Source organism: Cottoperca gobio, chromosome 22, assembly GCF_900634415.1.
Source record: "Cottoperca gobio chromosome 22, fCotGob3.1, whole genome shotgun sequence".
NCBI classification, from domain to species: domain Eukaryota; kingdom Metazoa; phylum Chordata; class Actinopteri; order Perciformes; family Bovichtidae; genus Cottoperca; species Cottoperca gobio.
The window spans coordinates 396,785-411,388 of NC_041376.1; the positions used below are offsets into that span (position 1 = coordinate 396,785).

The window sequence follows — 14,604 nt, forward strand, 5'->3', positions numbered from 1 at the left end:
TGGCGACTCGTAAAAACCAACAACATCGGAGCACACGTGAGCGGCGAAGTGGTTATGTGATCGGAGGACATTTGGATAGTATATATAATAAGGATCTATTTTGACCAACAAATGATGAAGTATTACTAGAAATCCTGATGCGTAGTACTAAATACACATAAATATGAACGTTAAAACTGACAGTGGTGGAATAAGTATTAATATTCTTTACTCAGGTAAAAGCTCAGTATTATCTGCAAAATGTACTCAATGTGTCAAAAGTAAAAGTACATATTGTGCAGTACAATGGCCATTGTTAAAATGTAATTCACAACAGATTTGGTGCTCCTTATTTTACCCTGAAAAGAATTTAAAGGTGCACCTTTAATGTGCAATCTTTAGTCACAGATCGTAATAGGTTAATAGCACTTTGAGGAACAATGTTGTGGCTTATGATATCCAAGAATATTGAAAGACGTGACATTAAGGGAGGGATAGTATGATGTATTTTGTTATATCATATTGTTGTTACACTTTAAACTTTTGTCACATGTTCCTTTTTAATACTGCAGTAACGCTGGGTTTCTACATTTTTCTGGGTTATAAACCTAATTTTAGATGCCAAATATCTCATGATTTAAAAAAAGTTGTCATTTGAGTTTGAATATAATAGGTAGGGCAAATAGAATATATAGAAATATTAATGTATTTCAAAAGTAATAATGTTCAAAAACGACTTCATGAAAAAAAGGGAAAGGAAAGGAGAGACCCTGCCCGGAGAAAGCCCGGGGCCCCCGTCTGGAGCCAGGCCCAGAGGGAGGGCCCGACAGCGAGCGCCTGGTGGCCGGATTTGCCACGGAGCCCGGTCAGGCACAGCCCGAAGAAGCTACGTGGTGCCTCCCATCCATCCATCCTGTGGGCCCACCACTCATGGGAAAAACCGCTGGGGTCAGGTGTGCTGTCACACGGGTGGCAGTGATGGTCAGGGACCTCGACGGACCAGACCCGGGCAGCATAGGCTGGCTCTGGGGACGTCACCTCTCTGTGGGGGAAGGAGCCGGAACTACTGCGGGAGGTGGAGCGCTACCAGTTGGATCTGGTGGGGCTTACCTCTACACACAGTCTTGGCTCTGGAACCAGTACTCCTGGATAGGGGTTGGACTCTATTCTTCTCCGGAGTTGCCCAAGGTGTGAGGCGTCGGGCTGGGGTGGGGATACTCACTAGCCCCCGGCTGAGCGCCGCTACATTGGAGTTTACCCCGGTGGACGAGAGGGTCACCTTCCTACGCCTTCGGGTTATGGGGGGGAACCTCTGACTGTTGTATGTGCCTATGCCCCAAACCGCAGTTCGGAGTATTCGGCCTTCTTGGAGACCCTGAATGGAGCCCTGCAGGGGGCTCCAGTAGGGGACTCCATAGTCTTGCTGGGAGACTTCAACGCACATGTGGGAAACGATGGGGACACCTGGAGAGGCGTGATTGGGAGGAAGGGCCTCCCTGATCTAAACCCGAACGATCGTTTGTTGTTGGACTTCTGTGCTAGTCATGGAATGGCCATAACAAACACCATGTTCGAACATAAGGATGCTCATAAGTGCACGTGGTACCAGAGCACCCTAGGCCAAAGGTCAATGATCGATTTCGTAATCGTATCATCTGATCTGAGGCTGCATGTTTTGGACACTCGGGTGAAGAGAGGGGCAGAGCTGTCGACTGATCACCATCTGGTGGTGAGTTGGATCAAGGGGTGGGGGAAGACTTCTGGACAGACCTGGTAAACCCTAACGGGTAGTGCGGGTGAACTGGGAACGTCTGGAGAAAGCCCCTGTCCTGGGGATCTTTAACTCGCACCTCCGGCGGAGCTTTTCAGCCATCCCTGTGGAGGTTGAGGAACCTGAGTGGGCGATGTTCAAAACCTCTATTGCTGAAGCTGCGGTGATGAGCTGTGGTTTCAAGGTCTTAGGTGCCTCAAGGGGCGGTAACCCTCGAACACCGTGGTGGACCCCGGTGGTCAGGGAAGCCGTCCTGACTGAAGAAGGAGTCCTTCCGGCTTATGTTATCCGGGAGGACTCCGGAAACAGTTGCAGGGTATCGAAGGACTAGAAGGGCGGCAGCTTCTGCCGTGTCAGAGGCAAAGCAGCAGGTGTGGGAGAAGTTCGGATAAGCTATGGAGAAGGACTTTCGGTCGGCACCAAGGTGCTTCTGGAAAACCATCCAGCACCTTAGGAGGGGAAAGCGAGGAACCATCCAAGCTGTGTACAGCAAGGGTGGGACCCTGCTGACTTCAACTGAGAAGGTTATCGGCCGCTGGAAGTAGCACTTTGAGGAACTCCTGAATCCGACTATCACGCCCTCTATGGTAGAGGCAGAGCTGGAAGCTGATGGGGGATCATCGTCAATTTCCCTGATGGAAGTCACTGAGGTAGGCAAACAACTCCACAGTGGCAAAGCCGCAGGGGTTGATGAGATCCGTCCAGAAATGCTGAAAGCTTTGGGTGTTGAGGGGCTGTCTTGGTTGACACGCCTCGTCAACATTGCGTGGAAGTCTGGGACAGTGCCTAGGGGTTGGCAGACCGGGGTGGTGGTTCCTCTATTTAAAAAGGGGGACCAGAGGGTGTGTGCCAACTACAGGGGTATCACACTTCTCAGCCTCCCCGGTAAAGTCTACTCCAAGGTACTGGAAAGGAGGGTTTGGCCGGTAGTCGAACCTCTGATTGAAGAGGAACAATGCAGATTCCGTCCTGGTCGTGGAACAACGGACCAACTCTTCACTCTCGCAAGGATCCTGGAGGGGGCCTGGGAGTACGCCCATCCGGTCTACATGTGTTTTGTGGATCTGGAGAAGGCGTATGACCGGGTCCCCCGGGTGATACTGTGGGAGGTGCTGCGGGAGTATGGGGTGAGAGGGTCACTTCTGAGGGCCATCCCTGTACGCCCAAAACGAGAGTTGTGTCCGGATACTCGGCAGTAAGTCGGACTCGTTCCCAGTGAATGTTGGCCTCCGCCAGGGCTGCGCTTTATCACCAATCCTGTTCGTGATATTCATGGATAGGATATCGAGGCGTAGTCGTGGAGGAGAGGGGTTGCAGTTCGGTGACCTGAGGATCTCATCGCTGCTCTTTGCAGATGATGTGGTCCTTATGGCATCATCGGTCTGTGACCTTCAACAGTCACTGGATCGGTTCGCAGCCGAGTGTGAAGCGGTTGGTATGAGGATCAGCACCTCGTTCCTACCCTCACCTATGGTCATGAAGGCTGGGTCATGACCGAAAGAACGAGATCACTGGTACAAGCGGCCGAAATGGGTTTTCTCAGACGGGTGGCTGGTTCCTTACTGGAGCTGCTGCTCCCGCTACCCGATCCCGGATAAGCGGTAGACGATGGATGGATGGAAAAGTAATAATGTATCAGACTTATATAATATGAGTATTTCATGTCACGATCATCCTGGCCATAATAATTGCAATTCATAATATTATCCCAAAATTCATCAAAATATGCTTTAAACTCTTACAATAGCACAACATTACTTTACCTAGGAATTAGTTAAAAAACTAATATTTTGTTGCAGAAAGGACACGCATAATAATTAATAATCATCCTTTTTTCTAAAAATCAGGCTCTATCTTTCACTTCTCTACTATGATAGTGAGCTAGATAGCATTTTTAAGTCACTTAAAAAAGAAATCCTATATCCTATCCTATCTATCCTAAATCCTCTAATCAAACTATTAAGAAATAAACCTCATTACGTCAGTATAAGAAATATCTAAAAGGTTTAGAAAGTTGCAGTGTGCACCTGAAGGCAGCATTTTAAAGGGACCAGTGACTCAGAAGGGAGGGGGAGGGTGACAGGAAAGACGGGGGAGGGCAAACACCAAATAAGGAAACTCTTCATTCACGATTTTCAGCCTCTTCCTCCTAAACCTCTCACAGCTGCTTCTACTTCTCCTTTCCTCTTATTTCCTCTTCTACTTTTTCTTAACAGAAAGTAGATATTCAACATTATGAAATGATTGTATTCATTGTTTGCTCACATACATTTTGTGGTGTTTAGGGGGAAATTGCATGTCTGTTCAAATCCCCCTTTAAACCTAAAATGCTGATGTGCCTTTGAGCTCTTTAAATTTGTGACAAAAGATACAAAATACAGAAAAACTAAAAGCTCTAGCGAGTAAATTGTGACCTTTATGCATGCATGGGGTCAGCTAATTATGGTTTGTCTAATAACAGACCTTTTTTTTTGTTGTAAGTGGTTTTTATGTTAGTTAATTTAAAGTAGATTAACTAGTTATGGGGTTCCATTTTGTTATGTCCAACCAAAATGTTTCCCTTTGTGATAAAAGGTTGTCTTGACTTGAGATCTCAGGTTAATGAGAAGCACCTGAAGGCTGAATTTAGCACTTATTAACTTTATATGAGCCCACTCAGGTTTTTTTTAAAGGCGGAGCAGCCCTCTGACAGCAGACAACACGTGTATGAGAAGTACAGTATGTTATGATATTGAATGTGAGACTTCTCAGAAGTTTCTGCATCACATTCACTGTTCCCTCTGCTGCTGCTTTTTTAAGACACAATAGTCTCTTTCTCTAATGACTCGTTCTTTCCCCGGGCTGCCTTTTTGCTGAGTCACCGAGGCCATTAATCTTTAACTATGGGCAAACGAAGACTAGGCAGCAGGCCAACATGCAGAGTGAGCTAGAATTTTATGAACAAGCCCCATTTTACATTTTCAGACTTTGTGCATGTTTAAGAATGTGAAAAGTTTCAGTAGACTAAGAAGTAGCATTCATTATTAATATAGAAATTCCACTATGAACGGGTTGTAGGTGGGGCGGGTTGGTAGGTGTTTGCATGTCTTGAGCAGCAAACACACAGAAGTTCTGTTCTGTTGAATCAAACTCTGCATATCTAATGCAGAATCTCACGGTCCAACGTCATCATGGGAGAGCACATGTGGACAAAGATCCTACTGCAGCCAAATGGCACCGAGTCACACACATCAAACTCACTTTCATTTTGAGAAATCTACCCACAAAAACACACTCAGCAGTTAATGTTGCCGTGCTTTTGAGCTATGCATGTAACACCTTCAGGATTCCCCTGATCTGGCCAGCAGTGGAAGTGCATTCTGAGTAGAGCTGAAACCATTAACAAGTCGCTTGAAGACGTCACATTTGGCGTTCTTTGAAGCTGTGATGGCCTTTTTTTTTTTTTTACGTTTCATAGACTGAACGATTTATGATTGATAAAAAAAAAAAAAAAAAGTTATCTGCAGAATAATGGATAATAAGCAGCAGGGGCGTGGCTACGTTTTCAAGTTTGCGTGGGCTTAGCCCAGAGGACAGGTGGAGCTGTGTGCACCTGCATGGTAGTACAGTTACCATTAAAGGAACTCAGATGGCCTGATGATGGAGAAGTAAGTCACTACACACCCATAGTGTTTTTGTGCTGGTTGCATCGTCACTATATTAGTCATGTTAAGCAGGGTCCATGTTACCTGGCCTTAGTCATGTTGACATGTCTTAGGAGTAGGGTGGACTTCACATCCTCTAGGGGGGTCCGGGGTCATGCTCCCCCGGGCAGAATTTAAAAAACATTTTAAGTGAATTGTATGCATCTGGTGCACTTTGAGAGCAACATTAAGATGCTAGATCTAATAGAACTTTAGACATTTTGTGGTCTTGGTAAGGGGAGGGGGCACAACTCTCAACACTAATATGAAACATATATCTGCCTCTCCTTCTGCATGAGCCTTTAAAATAAGTTTAAACAATGATTTATTAACTGATCGAGACACTAAAGTAAATTTCATGACATCCAAACGTCATGTTCAAAATGCAAACTGGTGCCATGTCTGGTGTACGTGTGTCACTATCACTTACACAAATGCATCATTCTCTGGAACTTCGGGCTGTGTGTTTTCATTAATGATTTATTTAGCTACTGTGGCCTATTAAAGGAATTTAATCCAAACATCTCATTTACTCCTAGACCTGAACTAACCTCCATCACACTTGTTCTTTGCTGCTGCTTCCCTGTGGCAGAGCTGCACCTTTACTCTTCTTATATCCATCTGATCAATGAACATTGGCAGATTATGATAGTTAGAATAGCTATTCACCCTTTCCTGCTTACAATTGTTTTCCAGTAGTGAACAAACATGAGCTGTTCTGTAGCTAGCCAGTTACTACCGACTACTGACAGTACACCAAAAAACATAGAAGACCTAATGGTACCACACGGTTCCCTTTCCTAGAGTTATTAATGCGTTAACCCCTTTCCACGCAAGAAGGAGCATGAGACGTGAAGCCCACCTAAAATAGGCCTAGCTACGCCACTGATAAGCGGTAGTTGCAGCCCTAATTCTGAGGACAATTTCTGCAAGATTAGTTTAGTTGGAATTATTGAATGTTTTGTCACTTTTTGATCAGATATTTTCTGTTTTAAATTATTTTGTGTAAAGACAACTCAAAAGACAGTTGCAGTTTACTGATGCAGTCATGTGTTGGCCTGTTTGGAGTTGTATTGGCGCAAGTAGTGAAGAACTTTGTATTATTTCTAGCCATACAAACGCCTATTTACGCCAATTCATTTTCAAATAGTTTCCTCAAGCGATCTATTGCTCTGGATGAAAAGTCACAATCTGAAGCTTCTTCATCTGAAGCCCTAGAAACTAGAAAGAGCACATTCAAAAAGGATAAGACTGGTGATATTCTAATTTGTCCGTTGATCCTAATAAATATGAGGGTGCATCAAAGCCTGATATATTATCTTGTTCTGTGTCATCGAGCACTGTTGTCAAAAGGCTTGAGCCACAGTGTTGCACTGGGTGCCTTCATTATGATAAACATGGGGATTGTAGTAAATATGAGTCTGCAACAAATGCCCCATTTACTTCAGTTTGAGCGACATTTTCTAAAAGCTACAGTGACCAGCTCTTTAAGGAAATCAACTTTTTTTTTTTGTGACCCATTTTTAAAGATTTATCTTCTGTAGAAATTAATGGGCTTGAGGACCTGATGGGGAATTTATAAAGTATTAACATATTGTTGACAATAACAATCATATAATGTATATTACCAGCCTTATCCTTCAAGGTCACCCAAAATCTAAAAGGTCAAAAAACAAGGAATTAATAGATAAAACTATGCTCAATACAAAAATATGTGATCCAACCAACACCACACAATTAATAGTTGCACCTTTTATTATAAAAAATATTTACAAAGATGCTACAATGTTTTTTCCTTAATATAAAAAAATGCATACATTTTACAACGGTAATTAGTCTTTGAAGTTCTAGCTCCCATTCAGACCAGAGTGACATCCTTCAGGAGTGTTGTGGTAAGGTAATAAGCGTGTCGTAATACTGTATTTTTGTCAATACATTTTGTTTGCCTGAGTTAAATCTCTTCATCACGATGATAATGAACAATTTTGAAAAATGCATTTGATTTTCCACATCTTTAGGAGAAAGGCAACTGTTTGCATAAAGGAATTAAAGGACATTTGAGTCTTATACAATCATTTTGAAACACGTATGACAGAGCTGCATAGTGATTTGAATAGTAACCCGGTTATTATTATTACTAATAAAAAAGTGTGAGGAATAAATAGGTACTGCATTCAAAACGGAGGGCAAAATTTGGATAAATATAATTTCATCGGGCCTCATGGTTGAATTGATACGTCAATATGGCATGTCGGTACCTAGATATAATAAATACAATAAATAAAACAATAAATTAGATTGGGTTAACACACAGAACTCTTCATTTGTTGTTCTAACAAATGAGAGAAAGAAATATGGCTTCTTGATGCAGTTATCACCCCGGGGTTTCTCCAAATGCGTCAGGAAAAAGCTGTTGTTATTGTTATTAGATCTGTATGTAGAGCAGGGCAGGAAACTTACTTACATTTGTCCACTAGATACTGTAAACTTACCAGAAACTGTCAAATCTTAACCAGCATTTGGTTGGTGGCTGGCAGTAATTTCCCTGCCCTGCGTAAAGCTTTTGAGAAAATGAAAGAACAGCGCCTTTAAAGTGTGACGATGCCAGTCCTGACACCTGTTACAGTCGACTTGTTATACCAAACCATGGGAAGACACTGTCTTGAGTCTGGCTACATTAAAATCTTAAAAACCGCTTGGGAGGGAAAAATAATAATAATATCAAATGATACTTGCAAAATCCCCCAGCTGTATAATGCAAAAAATATATTTCTATATACACATACGTACATATACATATATTCCATTCATAATTGCTCAAATCTTTAGGAAAATATGCATTGATTCATAGATTTGGATTTACAATTTGTTCTGTTTCTGATGCATGTAGTGTGATGAATTGTTCCTCAGTCCATGTTACAATAAATAGAAATGGACAAAATGGCAGAGAATACGACCAGAAGGAGCTAGTATGACAGAATGTATGACAGACGTAAACATGGAAAGTACGTAAATAAGAATGCATCATGGTATAGGTAATTATCTTTGCCCTCTCACAGATATTGTCAAGTTTTGGATTTCATCAACAAAGTAGGAAACTAACTGCTTCGCCCACAGGCCAGCGTGGCTTGTGAATCCCAAAATTAATTAATTTCACGGTTACTACTTTAACTGCCAATTACATTTTTTGAATAAAAGATGAAGGTCCCAACAGCAGCTGCCGACTTGCCTAAGTGGCCGTTAGAGCAGACTAACTACACCTCCAACAGCCGATCCCAAAATCTACTTGCCTTGCTGTTAATTTCCCACCTTGTCCCAAAACCTCCAACAATCTCCATGTGTAACAATACCACATACAGAACATGCACATGTGTACTGTGCATAGTCTGGAAAGAGTCTGAGGGATCAGTACAGGCCAGAGGAATGTTCTAAGTTTCAGGATCCCACTATGATCTCCATGATGTGGTCCAGTTCATTCAGGTCTGACCTGCAGCTCGAGCTGGAGCTGAGGGCCGTTGGCCCGTGAGAGGAAAGGCTCTCCAGCAGATCGTAAGGCCCCATCTTTGGGGCGCTCTGCATGCCTGTCAGCACCGTATCGAGGTCATAGTAGGACGGGTCCACGTCTGAAAACAGTTCCTCGAGGGCCGGGTCAGGGGGCGGCGCAGGGTGTTTGATCTCAAAAGTCCCAAAAACCTGCTCCCCTGTCCTGGATTCTGCGCTCAGGTGGTCCCGGTCCCCCTCCTCGCTCTCAGACGCACACTCCTCGCTGTCCTCCTCTTCATCCTCCTCACACTCACCATCTTCCTCTTCCTCCTCCCAGCAGGGTCCCATGCCAAAGGGACCTGCAAGGTACGAAGCAGAGGATAGCTGGGGGGAGACGGGCGATAAAGTGGACATGGTGACCTCTGTCTCCACGTCTCCCTCCATCACGACCTCCTCAGCGTGGTAGCCTTCTTCCAGACCGACTACCGAGAAGGGCTTTGGGCTCTGCCCGGCCTGAGCTGCCGCGTCAGTCTGCCGGCACAGCACCTCGGTGGCCACCAGGCGGTCTGCGGGACACTGGGCGGCTGCCAGAGCCTGGGTCATTATCTGCCAGGTGCCGTCCTGGGTCATCTCCTCCTGGATCTGCCGCACTGTGTTGGCGATGAGCACAGAACGGCACAGGTTCGGCTCCACCAGCATGTGGCAGAGCTGCAGCTTGATCAGCGACATGTCAAGCAGCGATTGCCGCTGCAGGCTGTAAGAAGACGTCAGCGTCCGAGCCGCCACAGATGGAGCCACTGGGACCTGGTCACCACTGGAGACTGGCTCCTCCCCGGAGTCTGAGAACTTGCGCTTGGTACCCTTCGGGAACATGTTGTCTCTCTGTGGTGATGGCGAGGAGAAAGAAACACAGTCAGACATCCGACACTTATCTGAACATTAACTAATTTATCACACTGACAAACACAAAATGTTTACTGTTCTGAATTTCACTAGCTAAGAATACAGTGAACTAATTAAGTGTCATGTAATTAATTATGTAAATGTGTGATGTAATAAGGCTATGTGGTGTAGTATTTGTGTATGGACATGAGGGAGCTAGGGCTACAATCTGCTCAACAGCAGCTGTGACTTTATAAATGAACTACAGGTTTAAACTCTTTATGGACTACAGTAAACAGTAAATTGTTTGTTGTAGTTTTTTTCTTAAAGTTTGCTATACCTTTCCTGTTGAGAGGCACAGGCAATAGCAATGCAGCTTGGTCCCGGCTGCAACGCTTCAAGTACTTTTGTACGAGCGACAAGCAGCTTTTGTTCAGCACCATTTCTGCCCATTTTAGGCCAGTCTGAGGCAAGACTCCTGCTGGGCGGAACAACCACACTTTTAACAGACCACTGAGCCACCGAAAATAGCATGGTTACCAACTAAATGCAAACGCTGCATCAAAGTAAGCACAGACCAGAGAGAGACCTTTGTCAGAAAACAAACATAGCACTCAAGTTACATGATCAGTGCACTTATATTCTGTCCCACTGCCACCTGTGATCAAGAAAATATCCTAATCAATAAGGTGCTTTTAAGGGGTAAAAGTGATAAGAATATGACAAAGAATAGCATTTACAATATCACAATACAATATACCACCATGAACCACTAATATTGACAAGGGATAACAGGTTTCCGGGTCTACACACGCCACGCTTCAAAAACTAGTAGAACAAGATTTTCACTTTCTCTTCACTGAGGGAGGGGAAGAAAAGTAGAGTCAACTTCCTTATTTCACACCGTTTGGCACACACAGATGTCTTACAGGAACAAAACAACACTCCTGCCAACATTTAAGGCCCTCTGACTCCCCAAAATAAACGGGATGCAAGTAAAAAGGAGACTGAGCTCTGAACAGTAGCCTGTGGCATTTAGTTTTCCAGACAGAAACAGAGAGCAGTGTCCGGCTGTGTCTCCTCTGTGTAAGAAACCTGTTGGCAAGGTTTGGGTGAATGATTCCACTTGCTTCAAAATGTCTATTTGTGATACATTTCTTTCAAATTAAATCACAAAAAGCAAAACCAGGGATACAAGGAAAAATGTATTGATACATGTTGGACTGTAAAAGCATAGCATTAGGGTTTACAGAGTAGAAAGCAAACAGCAAAGAGTTGTTAACAATTTCACAAAAGCTGCCCACTCTTCTGTGGAAACCAAAATGAAACTAAATGCACGAAAAACACTGCTGTTATTGTCACAATTCATCTCCAACAAAGCAGAATTTGTTTTTCTTAAAATGCCAGGCAAACTAGGGCCCTATAATCTGTGTAAATTACATACCATCACAAAATTAACACACTGTAGCACTGCAGGAGTGTCGTGCAAGATTTTACAGCCAAAAACTGGGATGACAAATACACAATTTTAGCATTTTACATTTAATCAACATATAATCAAACAAATGAGTGATTTCTAATTAGGGATCGATTGTAAACTCTCCTTTTCTTCAGCCTTTAATGGAGGGGGAAATTATGTGCTTCTTTACACACGTGAAACCTGACATAAAATGAGAAAGAATGATTAAATTACAGCTACTGTCTTCACCTGATTGATCACATGAATTATATAATCCATACCAGAAACAAGTGGATCTAATATACACCGAATTGCTTGGGAGCCTTCGCTTTCTTTGAGTCCTCGCTTGAATAGGGAATAACATTTCCTGACATTGGACAGAATAGGAAAAAAAAAAGTCATTTATGAAAGTGCCCGAAGATCTAAAATACAAAGGGTGAGAAAACAATTATGGACAAATGTTGTCTTCTTGTGTAGTGCATTTGTGGCTGGCCCCTGTTAAACAAGAGACACTAGAGAGCACTATCTCCCTGAAGGGAAAACAACAATGTGTAAAAATGTAAATAAATACCAGGAAGACCTACAACCTGAGAGAAAGCACACTGCACAGTGAAGAAAAAACAGTTTGGGACATGACATTTTCTTTACAGGTATATTGAATGTTTTTGAACACCCTGTGGTTTAGCATTTTGGGGTTAAATCTTAAGAAATCTACTTGGAGATTAATTTAAATTGCAAATAACGTAAATAGACAGAGTAAAAATGTGTTGTATATATTTTCTTTATTGTGATAAACACTGGAAATGGTTTCGGCGTATAACTTGATCATGCTGATGTTACACCTGTAGCAGACAAACATACATTGTAGCAACTGATGCAAATACATCAGACCTACAGATGGTAAAATGGCAAATAATTATATATTAATTACCAAAAAACTCAGACACTAATAGTGCTATTTTTATTTTCTTTATCAATTTTATTTTTCATTCAATTCCGAGAATATTTCAATACCGACACAATTACATAAACACTCTCTTGGACAAAACAACAAAAGACTATAATAATGTTAAATAACACAATATATTTACACCAAAAGACAGTTTTAAAACATTATAAACTTAATTGTGCGTGGCTATTGAGCTATTTTTGCCTCCACAGCTGTCATCTTTGGAAACATTTTCTCAGTATATTATATTCTCAATACTTTACTGTGTACTTGTGCACATTCCCTGATCGATATTTTGCACATTGCTGCACAAACCGTTAATTTAACAAAGGATATGACATATTTGTGGTATTTTTGTCAAACTTTATTTGTACATTTGTCTGGCCTTTTCTATATTTATGCTTCCTGACTTCAACACTACTTGCTTTTTTGTTTTTTTGTTTACAGTTACGCTCCAAGACACCAAGGCTAATTCCTAGTATGTGAAAACCTCCTTGATAATAAACTTGATTCTGACAGTGTCAGAAATAATCTGGGGAAAGGAAACAATAGCCGCAAGTTTATGGTAGTTTATCCAAAAAGACACATCAAGGGGACAAAAACGGTGTTAATATGCATGTAAATGCCTCCAAATGTCAAACATTGGGGGCAAGAATCACCCAAAATTGCCTGTGAAAAAATATAGTATGTTCTACTCTGATATGCACCCATCATATACACTGCTGCAAGAGTAACTTTTAAGATTAATATATTGATTAAAAGACATTTGTGTCTGCTGTAGATGCTTGAGATCCACATCATTTACAATACAATCAATCATTGAAACCTACACATTCCTGCTATGTTATTACAAGGGCCTCAATAGTAAGTTTAGTCACTGTTTCAACAAGATTTAACAAGAAAGTGCTGACACATATGATGTTCAAAAACCTGTCTAGCAAGTAACAGGAAATGAGTAATCAAATGTATTAAAAAAAATGATATTACGTAAATACTATTGAGTTAGATAACTTGCATTACACAATCATATATATGCAAGACATCAATACTATATGCAGTGTTAGGTATAAACGTTACTACTGAACTGAGCCCTTGTATTATGCTAGGAGCCAAACAAAATGCAGCCTCGCTTTACGTCAATGGCTCCTAGCATGACCCATCCCCCACTGCACACTGAAAGCCCACCACTTTCACAGCTCAACGTACTAAATGAATAAATAAACTTACAACATGGCGGCATTGTTTTTTTTACATTTCCCCATCAAAAATATCCTATTAGCACTATAAACCGCCAGTTTGGAGCCGGTAAAGCCGCTGTAGAGCTCGGCTCGGAGCTGTTGGCCGTGACTGCCGCATGCTTTGTCTTTTCAGCATCAGAGCTACCGAGCGACAATGAGGCCATTTTGCGCTAGTAGCTAACAGCTAGCCGGCTAGCTATGCTACTGACTTTATGAGCTGCCGCTAAGCTAACTGTGCTATGATGTTAGGTGAAACGGAAAAAAAAAACGATGCCTTCGTGGAGACACAAAACGCTTGGCATTCGTCTCAGTTTAACCTTCTTTGGCCATTATTCACACAAAAAAAGAATGCTAGCAAGTAAAGCTAATTAGCCAAAAGCGCCCACCCACACACATCCTCCGCGGTCCTTCCTCCTTTCTAACCAAAAACAAGAGTTTTCGCCGCGGCTGGGCTGTTAAGTTCCTAAAAACAACAAACGGTCACCCGGGTAGCTGGTTAAAACGACTATCGCCGGGTGGTTTGGGTAGCCGTACTCACCTCGTGTTTGTGTTATTTTATTCCCGTCTCGGTCATAGGATCGACGGCAGGGAAAGCGGAGATCAGGTTCAGATGAGATCATTCATGCCACGGCTTCAAAAACTGAACTACCTCTGTCCTGCTGCTGCTGCGGAGCGGACGGCAGGGAGGGAAGGAAGGGAGGGGGAGGGGAGCCGACAAAAGCCAGCCATATGCCTGGGATTCCTCTCTAATGATTTCTCCCTGCTTTTCTCCCCTCCAAATGCATTAATTTGACAAACAAGTGAAAGCCTGTAGTTGGCATCGAAAACGAGGAATAAAAGATGTTGCGTTATTTTGGTTATTCGTTCTGAATTTGCACTAATTACACATCTTACCTTTTTGTATCAAAGAAAAACAAACAAACAAATAATTAGTGGTGGGGGAATTATAAATATTCACAAGGCTACTTACAATATTTTGAGTATTACCATTAGGGATGCGCCGATCCAATGCACGGTATCGGTCTGATACTGGCCAAAATCACTGGATCGGATATCGGATAAAAAAAAAGTATAATCCGATACAATCCATAAATCAAAACTATGTAGCGTTGAGTTATATCCAGTATGCTTATTCTTATTCTGAATACTCAGATTTAAAC

At 42.4% G+C, this 14,604-nt stretch overlaps 1 protein-coding gene across 2 annotated transcripts; it reads right to left on the reverse strand.

The window, feature by feature from the left end:
• Positions 1–7,170: 7,170 nt before the first annotated feature.
• Positions 7,171–14,200, reverse strand: cdca4 (cell division cycle associated 4). 2 transcript variants are annotated; one of them, XM_029461019.1, is made up of 3 exons: positions 13,983–14,200; positions 10,139–10,276; positions 7,171–9,798 (listed from the first exon to the last, which is right to left on the reverse strand). In XM_029461019.1, the coding sequence occupies exon 3, from the start codon at positions 9,787–9,789 to the stop codon at positions 8,869–8,871; it is 921 nt and encodes a 306-aa protein (XP_029316879.1). In that variant the 5' UTR covers positions 9,790–9,798; positions 10,139–10,276; positions 13,983–14,200; the 3' UTR covers positions 7,171–8,868. The 2 variants fall into 2 exon arrangements, with proteins under 2 accessions (XP_029316879.1, XP_029316878.1); XM_029461018.1 differs by lacking the exon at positions 10,139–10,276 and having other exon boundaries at positions 13,983–14,198.
• Between the last annotated feature and the right edge of the window lie 404 nt (positions 14,201–14,604).

Excerpts from the sequence above, each read along its gene's own strand:
- cdca4 (XM_029461019.1), bottom strand. The coding sequence starts at position 9,789 with ATGTTCCCGAAGGGTACCAAGCGCAAGTTCTCAGACTCCGGGGAGGAG.